General features: G+C 37.4%; 1 protein-coding gene across 5 annotated transcripts in view; it reads left to right on the top strand.

Moving 5' to 3' along the window:
- LOC113116631 (microtubule-associated protein 4-like) overlaps positions 1–17,036 on the top strand; it is a 41,301-nt gene extending 24,265 nt beyond the window's left edge. For 3 of the 5 annotated variants that reach the window (XM_026284898.1, XM_026284890.1, XM_026284922.1), the window contains 11 exons: positions 1,126–1,550; positions 1,774–1,971; positions 2,781–2,898; positions 3,284–3,343; positions 7,178–7,419; positions 8,630–8,683; positions 10,317–10,409; positions 10,608–10,689; positions 10,797–10,903; positions 12,667–12,832; positions 13,838–17,036. In XM_026284898.1, the coding sequence (XP_026140683.1) occupies positions 1,126–1,550; positions 1,774–1,971; positions 2,781–2,898; positions 3,284–3,343; positions 7,178–7,419; positions 8,630–8,683; positions 10,317–10,409; positions 10,608–10,689; positions 10,797–10,903; positions 12,667–12,832; positions 13,838–13,842 (1,550 nt within the window). In that variant the 3' untranslated portion in view covers positions 13,843–17,036. The remainder of the gene's footprint in view (positions 1–1,125; positions 1,551–1,773; positions 1,972–2,780; positions 2,899–3,283; positions 3,344–7,177; positions 7,420–8,629; positions 8,684–10,316; positions 10,410–10,607; positions 10,690–10,796; positions 10,904–12,666; positions 12,833–13,837) is intronic. The other 2 variants (XM_026284914.1, XM_026284906.1) reach the window with 2 other exon arrangements.
- Positions 17,037–19,510: the final 2,474 nt, after the last annotated feature.

Here is a 19,510-nt window from a genome sequence, read left to right as displayed (position 1 = left end):
ATGCTCTTCTACTCTCATTCTTATTATCATAATGTACTGAGACTGAGACATAAATTGTAGCATACTGTTAAAGTGCCCCGTTATGCCTTTTCGACTATTACCTTTTATGCAGCATGTCATGTAGCTGTATTTAAACATAAACTATCTGCAAAGTTGTGAAGCTGACTGCACGATGGATAAAGCTTTTTGTCTGTCAAAAAAAAAAAAAAAAATCGGCTTGCAGTTGCCTAAACGAGTCATCAGGAATTTGAATCTTATTCTGTTACGGCTCTATGTCACGAAGTAACACATTTGCGTTTTACGTTGCAAACTTGTCTGCCCACAAAAAGTCAAATTTCTTTGTGATTAACATCACGTCGAGAAGACGCTGTATCCTATGCTATGAGAGTACATTTTTTTGTTTGACCACAAACTTGGCAATCTTGACACTTACCACTAGGGGTGCTCTGATCACAATCGGCCGATGATCCATCAGGTGCGTGATTTCACATAGAGCAGCTGTTACTACACAGAGCCATTGATGCGCAAATAAACGCTGAAAATGAACGTGGATTTGCGCAGCTTCTCAGTTAACAATGGCTCTGTGTAGCTGCTCAATGTGAAATCATGCACCTGATGGAATTTACCGCTGATTAGAGAACCGGCTTTACTGACGAGATGCACATAACGATCGGCCTATCGTGATCGGAGCACCTCTACTCACCACAGAAATATCCTGCTTCATTTGTGCTTGTGAATCAGTCTCTTGTTGATCAGTCAGTTCAACTGTTTCATCATCAGACTCCAGCTCGAGTTGGTAGGCTACAATCCATACCATCTTTTCTATTTATTGACAAGTCTCCAGGACTGACATTCTGACATGATAATGTGCATTTTGTAAATGATGCGCGGTACGCAGCAGAAGAATCCAGAGGCATAGCGAGAGCTCTTTACGGCTCTGGACCAATCACAAAGGACTGCGCTATCTGACCAATCACAGCAGTGAGGGCTCACGGAAATGAGATGTTTAGAGAGAATGAATCTTTTATTTTATTTTTATTTTGAATCTTTTTCATTTTTGTAAATAAATGTAAATACACGTTTGCTTAATTAAATATGGGAATTTCAAATTTGTCTTTTCTAAAGTGAAAGAAGATAAGACAGCCAAAGAGAAAATGGAGAAGGTTGAAACTGCTCTGAAGATGGGAAACATCAACATAACTGAGAAGCAGGACAAGCCTGAGAAGACTGATCACCTGGAAAAGAAAGATGAGATCACAAAGAAAACAGACAGTGTGGATAAGACTCAGAAGAGTGAGAAGATCATCAAAGATGAGAAGAAAGTCGAGAAAGAGGAGAAACAGGATAATAAAGCTGAGAAAAACCAGAAGGTTGAGAAAGTAGACAAACCTGAGAAGACAAACAAGGAGAAAGAGGAGAAGAAGGACAAGGGAGAAAAAATGGACAAGACAGCCAAAGCCGAGAAAAATGCAATGACTGCTAAAGGACCTGCTAAGTCTCCGACAGCTAATGGGAGAAAGGAAGTGACCAGTCCAGATAATAAGCCCAAGGTAAGTCTGAAAAACAAGGGGACTTCATTAATTTAATATGCTTTTAGTTAAATTGCCACATTTGAGAAGAAGAGGTGTTTGCTCTCATTTTGCCATCTTTATTAAGAATAAAGATCAGTTACCCAAACCCACAACTTATGATTTATGAACAATTTGTTTTTATCATGCTCCCATGTTTGCATCTTGTTTTTATTTTGTGCATTTTGCAAATACATGCATATAGCCTTCAGTTGGGTCAACCAAACAAAGCTCAGCAAGACCAAACTCGCTGTCCACTGGAGACAGTGCAGGTGCCACCAAGCGCATCTCTCCCACCACCAACTCTGCCAATAAAAAAAGCCCTGTGCCCAAAGCCTCAACCCCCACTGCTGGCACCAAGAAAATCCCCACCACCTCAACTACTCTTGAGACTAAGGCCAAGGTGAGTTAATGGCATTTCCCTCAGCTGTGGTTTGGCACCCAGCCTACAATCCACAGGGGAGACCATTTGTTACTTTCTCTGTTGCCCATCTCTCTTCACTTAAAATCAGCCCATGGCTTGCCCTCTGTGTCATTGTAAACTCAAAATGTTCTATCACCAGCAAAATCCCAAAAGAGAGGTGTTTTTTTGTCTTTTTGCAATTTTGTCTGTTAATTTTCTTTTAGCTAGGACATCTATCAATTAATTTGACTAATTATATGCCTCTCTGTTGTGATTAGGTTCTAAATTACTTTTCCTCCAACTTTCATGAATGGAGGTTGTGGATTCTGAATCTATAATTCAGATCACTCACCTTTTTATTTAGTGTCATTTTTTTATTGTCCTTTAGGTAAGAGAGATTTTTATTATTATTAGAAAAAATATACTATATTAATAGTAGTAAATTATATGTTGTACATTTTAACTTCAAAACAATGCATTTATTTTAATTACTGAATTTTTTTTAGGTTTGCTCCCAAAAAAAAAAAAACAAACAGAAAAAAGTAATCAAATTCAATATCAAAGGTCCACACCAATACCCAATAAACCAAAATCTACTTGGTGATCAAGGTCATGATCAGAACCTCAATCTGGGTCGATGGAACATTGCTTTTTTCAAGATTTCAAGTAGTCAAACTGCCTTAACTGATAAGTCACCCTGAAACATTAGGCCACCTTATGTATACAACTCATCTAACCACTTTCTTGACTTCACCTGATTTCCCCTGGTTGTTCACTTCAACCTGCTGATGACTTCTTGTTTTCTTCAGTCTTCTGAAACAGCAACCCAGCGTCGCCCTCCAGTGCAAAAGGCTAAAGCTGCATCTGCTACAAACTCTAAAAACAGCACTAACACCCCAACTACCACCTCTGCTCAACGCTCCTCAGGTGAGTTGTTCCTTCGTATAGAGCTCAGTCAGGAACGACGTCATATTGAGTTTTACAATGATTAATATGGGGCATTCACTTACAGTCTTTATAATTGCATGCATAGTATAAAGTTCCTACCTAGACCATAATTTTTTATTTTATTTATTTATTTATTAATTTTTTGTCTACTGAAAGATTTTGTAAAGGTGTTTCTTCAGTGAAACAACTGGCAAGTTGCTAAACAATAGTACAACCCAACAGTGTTTGCACTTCTGAGCCTCATTTTGATTCCTGTCATGGAACTACTGTATCTGTAGGAGCTCAGGTTAAGCATTCAGTGATTAAAAATCAGGTTAATGAGATTAAAATTGACATTTTTTTATTTGATTATGTCTGTTTACAGCTACAAAGACTGAAAGCCAAGCAGGAGAGGTGAAAAAGACAAGTGCAAAGAAAACACCAGGTAAGAATGAAGCCATTTTCTTATCCAGAGAAATATTTTACATACTGTTATAAATTACACATAGTATATTAAATGTGATACTACCGTACATACTGGCAGTGATATTTACATACAGTATAAAATTGGTTAGATTGCTTTGATTTTATCGCTATCAAAATATAAATTAGGATTCTTGTTTAGCTTTAAAGGGTTAGTTCACCTGAGAATGAAAATTTGTCTATCTTCTACTCACCCTCGAAGCATCTTAGGTGTATTAGACTTTCTTCTTTCAGAATAATCCAATCAGAGTTATATAAAAAAATTGTCCTTGCTCTTCCAAGCCCTTCAATGGGGGTAATCGGGTGTTTGTCATCAACAGTTTCAGAAAACGTGAAATAAAGTGCGTGCATCTGTAATAAAACGTCCCTCACGCGGTTCCGGGGGGGGGGGTTGGGGTCGAATAATGGCTTCCTGTAGTGAATCCGTGCTTTTTTTGTAAGATAAATATCCAGATTTCAAACATAATAAACACTTTTTTTCTAACATCTGCTGATTGTGGGACGCAGAAGACATGCAGGCGGAACATGGAAGACATGCGTTACACGCGCTCTTCTGGGAAATGTACGAGCAAAGTTTCCTTACTTTAACAAAGGAAAAACAGTCTCCTCTTGGCTTTTTTCGAAGTCCTCTGACCTTTTTCTTTACAAATCCTCATTGTGTGCTTCACTAACCACTAGGGGTGGGGGGAAAATCGGTACAGTATAGTATTGCGTTATTTTCCGCGACAACACTGTATCGATACATAGATTCCAATTATCAATCTTTTAGTATACTATTTGGTAGAATAATGGTGAGGTCAGCTGGGTCACCTTCAACATACAGTAAGTTAGTAAAATAAAGATAACGGCATCGCAGATAGTCATCAGGAAAGCCCCGACATCCGAAAATAATTGCAGACCCGCCGACCTGTACGCATTTTGCGTACCGGCTATGCATTTTCACCTCAAAGTAGACTGGTACGTTTTGTCACTCTTCACTGTGCAAAAACTTTAGTTTGCACTTAAATATTTTCTGCGTTTTATTTCTTTCCTAGTAGCCTATAGTTTACAGTTTCAATTCAAAGCGGCTCGCGCTCAAACCCTTTAGAAGCTCTGACAGAAAGGCTGCGTGTGATAGTGGGTTGGGTTGGGGCAGGTTAAGAAATTGGCACTTTATTGCGGGGCGGGTTGGGGCGGGTCACTAAAAACAAAAATTTTAAAAATCCATTTATGTTGCAAGGAATTTAGTGGTGGAAATTTTTATTCTTTCAAGAGATTTGTTGATTTTCAGTTCGTTCACCAAAATGATTCATTCACTGATTCATTCAGTGACCATTTCTTCATATTACACAAATACGGCAGCAGTTGGCGAAAAAGGGTGTCTTATGTGTTATGTCTTAAGTCATCGAACGTATTTACTTGTTACAACTTGAGCACAAACTAACTAAACAGTTACGTTAAACAGTAAAAAACAGTAAAACTGTAAACTGTTTACCCTAACTCCAACACCCATACACCCCCACACCCCGCTGATGGTACTCAAATTCAAATTTTAAGGTTGGCAGGTCTGTAATTGGCCGAAAAATGCAAGCAGAAAATATAGGCTACATATAATAATAATAATATATGGTGTGCCGCGCTTGCCCGCCAGTGTTCAGTGCACATGTTTCACTCTCCTTGTCACTGCGCAGTTTGATGCTCCGATCAATATTCTGCTCTATGCTCGTGTACCGCTCATGCTCACCGGAAAAGCAAAGTCCACTCAAATAATGTGCCGACAGAAAATTTCCTGTTTGTAGTAGCGCTACTGTGCAGTAACATGGTGTAGACTAGTGCAGCTGTACTGGGCAACAATGTTAAAATGATGCTACCTTCAGTGACGCTATGCTCTGCTCATATGCTCTGATAATAATAGCTTTGTAGGACTATATATTATTTGGATAATTAGTCCAAAAAAAAAAAAAAAACTTAATGTCTGATTCTGTTACATAGAAGTGAATAAAAATAATATATTGATAATTAATACTAAGGTAACTCTTTACAGTAAGGTTAGTTAATGTTAGTTAATGTATTAACTAACATGAACAAACAATTAAAAATACATTTATTAAAGGTTAATCTTTCCTAATGTTATTTAATGAGAATTCGGTTGATCATTTACTTCATGTTAATTCAGAGTGCATTAACTGTTAACTCGCACAACTGTTGAATTTAATAATGAATTAGTAAATGTTGAAATTAACATGAACTAAGATTAGTAAATGCTGAAGAACTATTGTTTATTCTTAGTTAGTTAACTAAAGTAGTTAACTTATGTTAACTAATGAACCTTATTTAAAGTGTTACCAATGTTAATATAAATACTGTCCAGTTTTATTGTGTTACTTTCAGTAAAAGTGTAGTAATTTTATTGGCTTGTGTTTTTATTATTATTATTATTCAGTATCATTCAAATTTAGTTACATCTAAAAAGTCTTATGAAATGACTATATTATTTAATAAATAATCATTACAAAGCATTTTCGGTTTTCGGCCAAGTGCATCCAGAATTTTCGTTTTTCGTTTTCATTTAGGTGCATACCTAGATGTAAGACTACATGTTTTATTTAATTTAATTTAATTTTAATTTAACAGTAATTTACTTTCTAATGCCCCAATTGCAATTAAAGGTCTAAAGTTCAAGTTGCACAGTTATATCGCAATATATTGCAGAATATCATAGTATTTAAAATCACAATAACATTGTATCATGAAAAAAGTATTGTGATAATATCGTACCGTGAGGCCTTTGGTGATTCGATTAATGGGACGTTTTATTACAGATGCGCGCGGTTTATTACAGCAAACACCCACACACCCCCATTGAAATGCTTGGAAGAGCAAGTAAAATTTTTATATTACTCTGGTTGGATTATTCTGTAATAAAAAAACACATAAACCTAGGATGCTAGAGTGGATGCTAGGAGTAGAAGATGGACAAATTTTCATGAATTTTCAATTTTCATCAATTGCACTTGTACTGGACAATTCAGTGACTGATTGACAGCTTATTATAGCAGTGTTGTACATTGTAAACAAAACTTTATTTCCCAGTAGAGTAATAAATTCCTATGCATTTTAATTTCCAGAAGTTGCTTTATGATATACCCTTATCATTAAGTTTAAGATCATTATACCATTTAAGGCTATGAGACTGGATGTAATATAAAATGAGTTTAACTGTGCATTCAAATATCTTTTTTCCCAATATTCTACAAACAAACCATCCACATTTTAAGAAAGACACACATTTCAATTAGCAGAGACTTGAATAACAACCATTAAATGAAATTAAACCAATTCTGGATAAATAACCAAAAGTCCAACATATTCAAGATAGGAGAGATCCTCTTTACAGTTATCCACTGAGCAAGGTGCTTACTTGTCTGTAGCTGTTACTGAATCTTGATTTGATGGAGGCTTAAAGAGCAGGGTGAGAAATTTACCTCTACTCTTTCCTGAAAACACAGCAGTTCTGAGCTAATGCACACTGACTAGTGCATTTGCTAGTCATCAGATCTGAAGCTGCTGACATAGTCAGGGATAGACTTACTCACAGATGCCTGTCTAAAACATCGCAATGATAGAGCCTTCAACTCCTCTCTGCATCTCTGTGTACATACACAGAGCACTTTTCTGGTGAAAAACATTCATGAGGTTAATGACAACAGGACTTATCCTTCTGTGATCTCTCATGCATACTGTATTAAACCTCCTGTATTCTGCTGTTTGCTGCTATAGAAACTTGCATTTTGTTTTGCTGTTAAAACAACTCCAGGGACAACTCGCACACCATCCTCTGCCACCAGTACAGCAGCCACCAATGGGACCCCGACCCCTCGTCCCTCCCGTATCACCAAACCCCCCGTACCCAAGCAGACTCCCCTAGAGAGGAAGCCTCCTGTACCGCGAGCCCCTCGAAACATCCGGCCCACCAACGCACCACTACCGGATCTAAAAAATGTGCGCTCCAAGATCGGTTCCACCAATAACTTGAAGTACCAACCTGGAGGAGGCAAGGTGAGTTGACTGGTCAATAAAGAACCAGGAGAATTTGCATGTGTGCAAGGAATGAAATAATTTGGGCTTTAGAGACACACATAGTTAATGCACTCAACCTCATTTCTTTACAGACTTAGATTCAATTTGAAGCATTATTTGGCAACACATGATCATAAGCTCTGTTGTTCTGCACTATTGCTGCTATTAAACACATTATGAAATCTCTAATTCTGTCATAGTTGCTTCTCATACTGTATGTACATTTCATGTTGCTGCTGGTCATTGTAAATGCCATTATTCATTTGACTGATCCTGAACTTTAAGATGCTGTCAGTTTTTTGACTGAGCTCATGGATGCACAGTTTTCAACAATGTGCTATGATGGACATCCACCAGCCGAGGGAAAACAAAGCTTTTTATTGCTGAATCTGTAGAATTTATTTGTCTGTCTTCCATAGCCGTCTCCCAGCCACCTATCCTTCCCCATCCCATATAAATAAAAAAGACCTTGTGCAACAGGACACCCGTAAGGGTTTTCACTTTTCAGGGAAGATCTAGAGAACACAATGCATTAGGACTAGCTGTTTCCATATTTACACCATCTGTAATTCAGACGGTCAACTAAAAGTCACAATGCATGATTTAAATAAAAATGTCTTTTTAAGAAACCCTCCATGAATAATGTTTGTTCGCTGGGTTTTCTCTTTCATTATTATTTACATGAATAGTTCACCCAAAACTGAGAATTTTGCTATCATTTACTCACTCTCTTTTTGCTTTAAACCTGTTTGAATTTCTGTCTTCTTCTTCAAAAATATTTTGTTGAGCGTTTTTGCCAGTATAATGAAGCTGCAAAATAACATGGACTTTTATGAAAAGAATAAAAATAAATATTTTTTGCTCTATAGTAAACAGAGAAAGTCATACAGGTTTGAGACAACAGGGTGAGTAAATGATGCCAGAAATGTCATTGTTGAGTGAGCTATCCCTTAAGTTTCAGCTGGCTTTGTAGCTGATAGAACAGACAAAGTTAAACACTCTTATTTTCCCCTTATGCAACTGATAACACGCAAACTGTCAGGTGATTCTTTCAATTTGAAAGTAACCTTAGCATACTTAATCACTTATTGTGGTACATCCTATACTTCCCTCTATGATACCTTCGACCCTGGGCTTTCTGTACCTCCTCCCTGCACTGCACTGACTAAAGGGGTGCTTGTCTCCTCAGGTCTCTGCAGCCCAGGGCAAGACCGATGCTCTGCCAAAGACCAGCCAGGGCAAAGTGAGTCCCTCAATGACTTCTCCCTGACTCACTGCCTCAGTATCACTCTGTCTCCTGCTCTTACTTTCACTGTCTTTCCAAAGATCATTTGATCCTGTAAAAACTTGTTTATGCAACCCACATTTTTACAAATGTACACATAATCATTAAACACTTAAAGAGAATTTGTGTACAAAAATTAGGTTAAAATTGTTTTGTGAATCATAAGGAAACATGGAGGCACGGTTGTTGTTGTAAATAAATATGTCCACATCTATCAGAGAATGTTATAAGAGCAATGCAGCCTGGTCTTTGAATGTCTTCTGTGGATTTAACACAACACAATTTTGTCTCTCAGTAGTTCACCCATGAACACTGTTCCACACGTTGAGGAATATTCGTTGAATCTGGTTTACCATTGTTACCAGATTATTTTCATCGTGTTTTTGTTCTTAAGCTCTGCACTAACCATGTCCATCCAAAAATAGCATAACTGCATATTGACTCAGCACAGCAGTAGTATCAACACTCTGTATTGCAAATAATTTCTTACCTTACAATGGATTGTAATATTGCTTCTATTTTTTTTTTATGCTTTTCCACTACACATGTAATATGTGCTATATATATCACCTTTCTTGCAGCTTTCCACACAGGAGACTGTGGCTATTCTTGGGGAACTTAATATAGCATGAAATTAATAATCAAGTACATTTCTTTTCTGAAAATTCTTACACATAAAAAGACAAATGTCTCTAATTAACTATAATTATGTATATTATATTATTGACTTACTCAACATCTAGATTATTGGCAGATGTTTAAAAACTTTAAAATGACTGTGTTTTCAACCCCGAGATCACCCACAGCCTCCTGTTGTTTCACAATGTCAGATGTGTGTTTTGAGAAATTGTTTATCTGCTACTCTATTATGTATGCAGTTCCATGGATATTGTTTAACCACGCTTTGCATGTTAATAACGAAGCAGACTTTAGTGCTACTGGTGTTTCTTTGCTGCTCAAAGAATCATCATGTTCATGTTATTGTTTTCAGGAAATTCGTCAGTTTTCAGGCACAGCCTTTGAGCTATGCAGTATTGCAGTTAACTCCAAATTACATTTGCTTTTTCCTGGAGTGGTCTGTTATTGCAAGTCAAATAAAACAGAGTTAGGCTGTAGCACCCTCGAGTGTTTAGGCATTACCTGAGTTAAATGCAATAAAGCTAGCTTTAGGCTGTGAAAAACACACTATGAGTCAGACAGAGTGTTCCTGGCCTGCTGTTACTCTGTCTAAACAAATATATGATCACACAAACAAATCTTGCACCAAACTGCACACAAGACAATGAACATTTTAATCTAATATGGCTGCCACAAAAATTGTTCAGGAATCAACTTCTTCAAATACAAGAGTTGGAAAATAGCTGTTTCCTGCAAATACATAAATAGCGTGATCATTCAACACTGCTTGACATGAGCATGATGATTTTGTATTTTCAGTGGCATCGTGCTACTCTTTACTTTTAATTTACAACAGTACAGCATTGTTTAACCCACTCATAGCCTTCTTAGCTTTTGTGTCAGTCTGTTTTGCACATGTAACTGTAGTATATCCCATGACCATGTGTCCTCTGTGTTGTGGTGCTGTGTTTAGGTTCAGATAGTCCACAAAAAGCTGGACTTCAGCCATGTTACCTCCCGATGTGGCTCCAAGGACAATATCAAGCATGTTCCTGGTGGAGGAAATGTAAGTGTACAGTTTGATATTGGCTTAACGACTCTCTTATATAAAAATGTTAACTCATTTCATTATATGACGCTTATATATAACAGCAATGAGCCACCTATACATTATGTGACTCAAATGAACTTTTCCCTTTAGACATCCATTATCAGAAACAAAAGACACTTTAGTCTAACAAGAGTCTTTACGCTTGGTCTCCAGGTTCAGATTTTAAATAAAAAGGTTGACTTGAGAAGAGTTACCTCTAAATGTGGATCCAAGGACAACTTAAAGCACAAGCCAGGTAGGGGATGGATACATTTTTTTATATATTGCCTATTACTATAGATGCAATCTCATTGTAAGTGCGTGCAATAAATATCCAAGTGAATCATGATTGATCTTTCTCAGGTGGTGGTGATGTGAAGATTGAATCCAATAAAGTAAACGTCAAGGCCAAGTCCAAAGTGGGATCCATGGACAATGTAGGCCATGAACCAGGTGGTGGCGATGTCAAGGTAGTAAAAAGCTTTGGAGGATATTGCATATTAGGAATGTGCCCCAATTACTCATTACATTTTCCTGAAGCTCTTTCAGAAGCAAACACATTTTGCAACACCTCCCTTCATTTAATAATTAGTAATACCAGAGAATTTAAGGTGAAAATGTGCTTAGGTATCTCACAGTGCTGAGCACCAGTTTGTCTGAACCTGTTTGTTTGTTAAATATGAATGTATGTATTTCTTAGTGGAGTGTTTTGTGAGAACACTACCTCAACCTGAACAGCTGAGATAAATGCACAAATGCATGCAAATTTAAACTTTAAAATGCATTCGTTTCTGTAGTGTTATTTAAGAAGAAACTTTTTATTCATTTTAATAGGATACATTTGAGAAGTTCTAGTTTTGATATAGATTGTATAGATCAAGACATATTCTGTACAATTTTTATTTTAATACAGATTTAGCATTTATAAGGCACTATTCCAGACTAAAATGCATGTGTAGGCTGTTTTGCCTGAAAGAAACTTGCACTGACATAGCTTAAAATATTTGTCTCAAGATGCACGCGAATAATGTTATTTTATAAGGCACATTTATAAAAGATATTTTAATGTCCTTATTAAACTATGGCCTAATCTTGGTTTAACCTAAGCCCTCTCTGTGAAACCAGGCCAATATATGCACAATAAATACATTACTGTTCAAAAGCTTGGGGTCAGTAAGATTTTCTTAAATAAATGAATACTTTTATTCAGTAAAAGGGTTAGTTCACCCAAAAAATGAAAATTAACCCATAAATTACTCAACCTCAAGTCATCCTAGATGTAATAGACTTTCTTCTTTCAGACAAATCCAGTCGGAGTTATATTAAAAATAGTTTTTGATCTTTCATGCTGTTTAATGGCACTCAGCTGGTGTTGCAGTGCATCAGTCCAAAAAAATTACCCATCCATAAAAAAAATATACAAAAGTGCCTCACACGGCTCCGGGGGTGAACAAAGGCCTTATGTAGTGAATCAGTGTGTTTTTGTACGAAAAATATTCAAATATTCAAAACATAATAATCACTTTAATGTAGCTTGCGCTCACTGTGGTACACAGAAGCAGTTCCAGGTTGATGACGTATCAGAAGTGAAGCACGCAGAAGTACAGGGGAGAGATTAAAACAACTGTCACTAATTAGAATTACAAAACATAAAGATTTGTAACAAAGAATGTCGGAGGATTTCAATATAAGCCTAGAGGAGACTGGTTTTCCTTTGCTAAAGGAACAAAACTTTGCTTCCTTTGCTCCTGTTAAAAAACGTTGGTTTTTACAAGACCCACCAGTGCATGAGTAACGCTGACCTCATACGTCATCTGCCCGAAACTGCTTCCGTGTACAACTGTTGGCACAATCTAGATTAAAGTGCTTATTACGTTTTGAATATAGATATTTTTCTTACAAAACACATCTGTTCACTACAGGATGACTTTGTTCAACTCCCTTGTTTTACTGTATTATTTACTGTATTTTTGACTTTTTCAAAAAATATTTAAAAAATATACAATCCCTAAAATTTAAACATGTGTCTTGTGTACTCGTGTAATACAAAAAGTATTCATGTCAATTTAGTTAACTCGTAACACAACTTTTTAGGATGAGAACAATAGTTTCATATACTTCCCTCACTCACTCATTTACTCACACAAGCAAACACACACACACACACACACTAATACATCTTTGTCTCCGGCAACCATATTCTTTGACTCATTGCTTTGCTATGTGTTTCCAGGCAGAGGGGGTTCAGCAGAAATCTGAGGGAAGCCCATCTCCCCCCATGCAGGCAGGTAATGGGGCAAAAGAGAATGGGCTGAAAGAGAATTCTCATGCTCCCATATCTTCTTTGGGAGAGGGACCCCGGGACTCCCAGGGTTTGGACAAGCGTATCACTGGGACAAGTAAGTGCAAACTAGGGGAATTCAACCATTATTTATGACACCTTGGGCCAGATTTACTAAAGAGAGCAAATTAGTGTGAGAGTGCAATCCCATAAAGCAGCTGATGGGGGTGGAAATTTCTGCAGGTGACTTACAGACAATGCACAAAATAAAGAACACAGACACAGTCAGCGCATTTCCAGAAAGACCATCACAATTCACCAAGAGCAGCATAAACAAGCCGATGATAATTAGGTGCATGTAATCTACTAACAACACAGGCAGAGAATGGGTTAAGACGTGCTTTATTGGGTGTTAAATAATGGCACAAATACCAGTAAGTTGACTATGCAAACCTTAACAAATCATGTCGAGTGATTTATGTAAATACTCTCCTCTCATAAATGTTGTGTCTGAAAGGGAAACTCCTACAAATCCATATGCAATAAGGTCAGCCTCAAAAATGACTGTGTCCATGCTTTTTCATCATTTATTTGTCACTGCACGTCTTTACTAAATCCAAAGGGTTTGCACTGGGGAAAGCTGTTATTAAATCTGGTCCATGATATCAAGAAACCTGAAGAGATATATTATTTTGTGTAAATCAGCATTCAAGAACTTAAGTTGGATCTCAAATTGAATAGGCCACAGCCCACAGGAAGCTAAACTGCAATTTGACTTGGAATGGCTAGATGAATTACAATTACAGAATTACAATTCAAAGGATTTTACTGGTTAATGCAAATGAAATGAAGACTTCTTAAGCCCTTGTGCACAAAGGTTCATTTACTAAATAGTATACAATAACTAAATAAACTAAATTCAAATTTCAAACATATATATTTACTATTCTGTCATTCTCTCTGACTTACATGGCTATAAATTCAAATTTATTTTTCATAACTCTCAAACAAGGCTTTAAGTTCTACAATCCTGTTTGCTAATCCAGTTCAAATGCAATTTACAAAGTTGTGCCCAGCTGTTTATGTTGTTTCCTAATAGCTTTTCCATTTTTTTTCCCACTAGATTGAGTCCTACAAGTTGAACTTCTGCGAGAATGCACGAGCTCGCATGGACCACGGCGCTAAAATCATCTCCTGGTCCCCCCCTGAGTGGCAGCCACCCCCACCCACATCGCAGCACCTCTCTCAGTGTGTCTCTGGGGTCCGCCATGTCCTCACACCCAACCCAGCTTGTCCCATTCACTCAGCTATGAGATGGGTGCAAACCAGTACACTAGCAGGAGAAGGGGTCTGATTTGTAACACAGCCTGTCCCTTTAAAACCTAGCTTATTGTATCATTGAAAGTTTTCATAGCTTTTCTTTGCTGGGAGAACACCCATGAGATCATGTTTAGGGAAAGACCCAGACTCTGGCTTAATTTACAGCACTTCTTTTCGAATGCAGGGTTTGGTTTGAGGCTAGGTTTGAGAAGTTTTCAGGGGCTTGTTACATAAAAGGGTTTAGATTAGTCTTACAAGTTATTCATCCAAATTATTTCCTTTAAGACTGACCTTTTTTTTATTACAATTTTTTTTCTTTTAAGTTAATAGTAAATCATAGATTAGTCTTAGTTGAATCCAAAAATAAGATTGATTCCCCCGTTCCCAACTGCTAGTTGGTCAAACTCGTACTTAAGACATGTTCTTAACATAGAGGCTGAGTTTATGCAATTGGCCCCAGATGGTTGGAGATGCAGTAATAGATTCTCCAGCCACGTAGCTATTATTGTCATCTTTGTTAACACAGCATTTTGTACATCAGCACCAGAATTTCCTTCTAGACTTCATATGAGCAAGCTATCCCTTAAACAGACCAAAATTTAAGACAACACCCTCTTTTCTGTCTGTATCTATTTGGCAGTAGATGTTCTCCAATGGGAACCCCAGAACTCACTTGAGATGTAGCTTATTACATCATATTATGGCAGTTAAGCTCCCTGTATTGTCAGTATGTCTTAAATCCCAGTCAAAAGGGATGAATCAGCCGCCATCCATCCATCCATCTGCTTCCTTTTCTCCACTGACCCTGTCCACCTCACATGAATTATATCCCCCGCTCTCCCTCAGTATTTAAATGAGCACTTAATCATTTGAAACGTATAGGTTGTTCAAACAATAGCATATTTATAACTTCAGTGAGTTTTCTGTATCGTGCTTGCGTAAATTCCTGTAACGATGAGCTGTATCATAATGATGTCTAACCATCTGATTACATAATCCACTTCCCATTTCTCTCAAAGCATCCTGTGAACTAATAAGACACAAAAACACACGACACACATAAACTACAGCATGATACAGGAAGAGAAAAAGAAAGTGGAACGCAAACTAAACAGACAGAATGGAAAGGAATATAGATGGATAAAGAAAGATGTCAGAAGTTTAAAATGGAAATGCACTTACACTCCGTATTAAAGGTCATGGTTATTTGCACAAAGGTCCAAATCACACACACTTTGAATTAAATATTGTACCTCCAAATCCAAAAAGTAAACAACTGAACAGATGAACAGTCATGTGCGAGGGCCCATTACATTAACAGTAAGTATAGCCGGAATATTTATTCAGTGGCAATTGATAAATTGTTGTCTATAAATTACTATTTAATCAAACCTAGTAGTAAATGCTATTTGGTTTTCTTACCAAGTGACGTATTACAAGTAGTTGAATATCATAGTTTTAAAATCTCCAAACCTGGGCTGCTTTTTTGAAACTCTTCACTAGTGACACTGTTTAACAGTGAATTTGTGGGCACTTTATTGGTAGTGATATTACTGTAATTTAGCTGCACAATGCCTTTTTGCTGTTGCTGGTTAAAAGGTGATGCTTGTATAAAGGGTTTGTTTCACTACATGTTGTGAAATATATAAAATTCCTGGTATTTTACTGTGACGTCATGGTAGATCTTTGATGGTGGTGATGTTGTAACATCAAAGAAAATCCCACATAAAACGGAACAACAGAGACTAGGAAGTAAAAAATTATGCAAATATCCTATGAAATAATTAGCTGATGAGCATTTGAAATGCACTTTATGGTGGATGTTTTATACTAGAAAGAGAACGGTAAGATTGAGCAGATTTTCCTAAATTTTATCCCCTTAAGAAGAGTCCCAGTTCCTCAAAAATCGAAAACATGTACCTGTATCTTACAGAGCAGTCTATAAATACAGTTTGTGTAAGTGTGAGCAAGTGTGTTTAGTGTAGAACAGTTGCGCTTGGCCAAGCTGTCATGTCTGTAGTTCCTTTTGTGATTATTGTGTCAGGGGCTGTGCCAGTAAACTTCAGTGTTGTACTCTTAACACGGTGATCATAACTTGTCATGCCTTTAGACAGCTCTATTTTGTCATTATAATGAATGAACACTCTCACAGTAAGTACACTTCTCACGTCCCCCGCACCAGTCCGCTCAATGCAGTTTTGTAAATACACGTGTCACACTTTATACCCCACAGGAGGACAACACTTGATTGGGTTGTATAGAGAAGCAAAGTGAATATTTTGCAATATTTCTCCAGACAGTATTTTATTCTTTTAAGTGAGTCTGCCTTTTTTTTCTTTGAAAAAAAAAAAGGGCTGGCAAACAAGAATGTTTTTTCAAATGTATTGTATTCAGAAAGCAAAGAATATATATAATGTGTGTAACTTTTTCTCTGTCATCACAGGTCACATACTAAAAAAAATTAATCAATAGTAGGAGTGTGATTTGATTTGGCCTATGGATGGAAAAACTCAAAGGACTCTGAGGATGTCCTTCTGTATAAAAAATGTGCAGCATTCTGGTAATGACTTGAGTAGCATCTGTCAGAATGCAGAAAGTGGGTCGAAAGGTTAGAGGTAATAAGTAACCACAGTAACAATGATTCTGCCCACAAACTGTTCCTGACACAAAGACTTGTTTGGATGTCCATGCAACACATTTGTATGATACTGTAACTGGTATACTAATCGGCATGTCTAAAAGCAAAAAGAGCACTCAAATTAGGCAGCAAAAGTGTGCCCCTATTGTGTTTGTTAGGACTCAGTGGGTGTACTTCCCATAAAACACATCGAAAGAGCATGCTGACAACAATGGACTACAGACATAAGTCCTAAATTGGATTTAATCCTTCCCCCTGATTTAAGAAGTTTTTGTTAGGTTTGTTTTTTTTATGAAAAGAGGTCATTGTGATTAATTGTTATCTATTGATGTGGATATTTATTCAAATAAAGAAACAAGCAAAACTAATGTGCATTTTTTTACAGCATTGCATATCATCTGCAATGAGGCATTCAGTATTCATTGTGTTGCTGAACAAAGTCCTCCTGTAGCGAATCAATGTATTTTTGTAAGAAAAGTAACCATATTTAAAACCTAATAATCAATTTAATCTAGCTTGCTCTCACTGTTGTACACAGAAGCTGTTCCGGGCGGATGGCACATGGAGGTTGGATTTGCGCATGCGCCGCTCAGAAGTAAACAACGCGGAAGTGCAAGTGAGAGATCAAAACAAAACAACGGTCGATAATTAGAAGTAAAAATCAAGGATTTGATAAAGACGAATGTCAGAGGATTTTGATATAATCCTAGAGGAGACTGGTTTTCCTTTGCTAAAGTAACAAAACTCTGCTTCCTTTGCTCCGGTTAACAAACGCTGGTTTTCACAAGACTCACCAGCGCATGTGCAATGCTGACCTCATATGTCATGCTCCTGGAACTGCTTCTGTGTACAACTGTTGGCATAAACTAAATTAATGTGATTATTACATTTTGAATATGGATATTTTCCTTACAAAAATGCATCGATTCGCTACAGAAGGTATTTGTTCACCCCCGGAGCCATGTGAGTCACTACTTTTTATGAATGGGCGCTTTTTATTTAACTTCTTTTAGACTGATGAACTGCAACACCCGCTGAGAGGCATTAAACAGCTTGAAAGATCAAAGACAATTTTTTAAAATAACTTAATTAGTTTAGCCTGTTAGAAGAAAGTCATAACTGTACACCTACAATGACTTGAGGGTGAGGAATTTATGTACTAATTTTATTTTTCTTGGTGAACTAACCATTTAAGGAGAATGATGATGTACTGCACAATAAAAAAAATGGAAAAAGTTGTAGCAGTACTGTATAACTAGTCTCTTCAATTTTGTGTAAAATTGACACTGTGTGACTGGTGTTCAGTGTGTTTTGGTGCAGCTTAGTACATCTCCACAGCTCAGTGTTTATTTAAGCAGAAAATTATGCACACTCACAATTTAAAAATGAATGGTTGATATCAGACTGATGATACTAATGCCACCTTCATGTGCCTTCGGAATTATAGTAAATATGAGTTTCCTAGTTGGAAACGAGCGACAACCTCCCGCTCTCTCTCGTGAAGCCAACAAGGAAGTGACTAAAACTGTAATTCATTGATTGGCCGCTTGAGTCTGGCTGCAAAAGGGAGTCAGTCCCATATGCTGAACTTTACAGCAGAAAAAAAAAAAAACGTTTATAGCCTGGTGCAAAAAAATGAGTTTGGTCTATATACATAATTTTGCCTTTCATGACAACTGTGAGGGGGGTAATTTTTTTTTTATAACTCATCCATTTAAATTATATTAAGCCTTAAAGTTCTGCATTATTAAGGGCGTGGTCATTTGAGTGACAGGTGGATTGCCGCTGCTGTCACCGCTGTTAAGATAGGTGGGCGTGGCTTCTGCAACCAGCTCCCGCCTTTTTGCCCATTTTCGATTGTCCGCCAAGATGCTGCCAAGATGGCGACGGTCCGCTCTGCACATTTTGAGCTTCAAAGACACTCTTCAGGAGTCTACGGGTGACATCACTGACACTATGTCCATATTTTTATACAGTCTTTGGTTGGAAACTAAATATGAAAGGCCTCTGGGGTCATACGTACAACTGGGAAACTCAGAGGGTGCATCTTGATCAGATTTCTAGTTTAATAGTCAACATGCAATGTTACATGCAATATAGCAATATAGTAACAAGGATTCTGCCATTTTAAGGTTTGTCTCAATCACAAAATCCTTCGAGTGCACTGGAACGTTTGCTCCATGAAAAATCCCACAATGCAACACAAAAACTAGTAGGCATCGAAGCTCACTGTGCTCCCTTACTGGAAATTACGTCACGTTCCTGAAGGACTAAACTTAAGGTGCATTCACGCCATATTGTAATTACCATGGTTACGAGATTCAAACTTGTAAAAAGCATTCACACCGAACTTGTAATTACAACTTGTGAACTGGGAGTTTTCTGAGAGCTACAAATTGTACCACTACCACCTTTCCACCTCATATTTATTAGACGCTATGTTTAGGCATTGATGGTGAACTGTTGGCCTTCTGGAAAGTATGTTCATATACTGTACATATACTCAGTGTTTACTGCCTGAATTCGAAGTGGCACAGAGGTGATCAGATTGTGGCACTGCTGAGGTGGTATGGAAACCCAGTATGCTTTTGGCAGTGTGGACAGGTGCCAAATCCTGCTGGAAAATGAAATCAGCATCTTCAAAAAGCTGGTCAGGAGAAGGATGCATAAAGTGTTCCAAAATATTTTGGTAAACGGGTGCAGTGACTTTGGCTTTCAAAAAACACAATGCACCAACGTCAGCAGATGACATTGCACCAAATGAGCTTCTCCACCCTTTCTCCAGACTCTAGGACCTTGGTTTCCAAATGAAATACAAAACTTGAAAATAAGACAGTA

The sequence above is a fragment of the Carassius auratus genome, chromosome 2 (genome assembly GCF_003368295.1).
Source record: "Carassius auratus strain Wakin chromosome 2, ASM336829v1, whole genome shotgun sequence".
In the NCBI taxonomy this organism is placed as follows: Eukaryota; Metazoa; Chordata; class Actinopteri; order Cypriniformes; family Cyprinidae; genus Carassius; species Carassius auratus.
The sequence above is the reverse complement of the archived record's forward strand: the minus strand, read 5'-3'. Positions and strand labels throughout refer to the sequence as shown.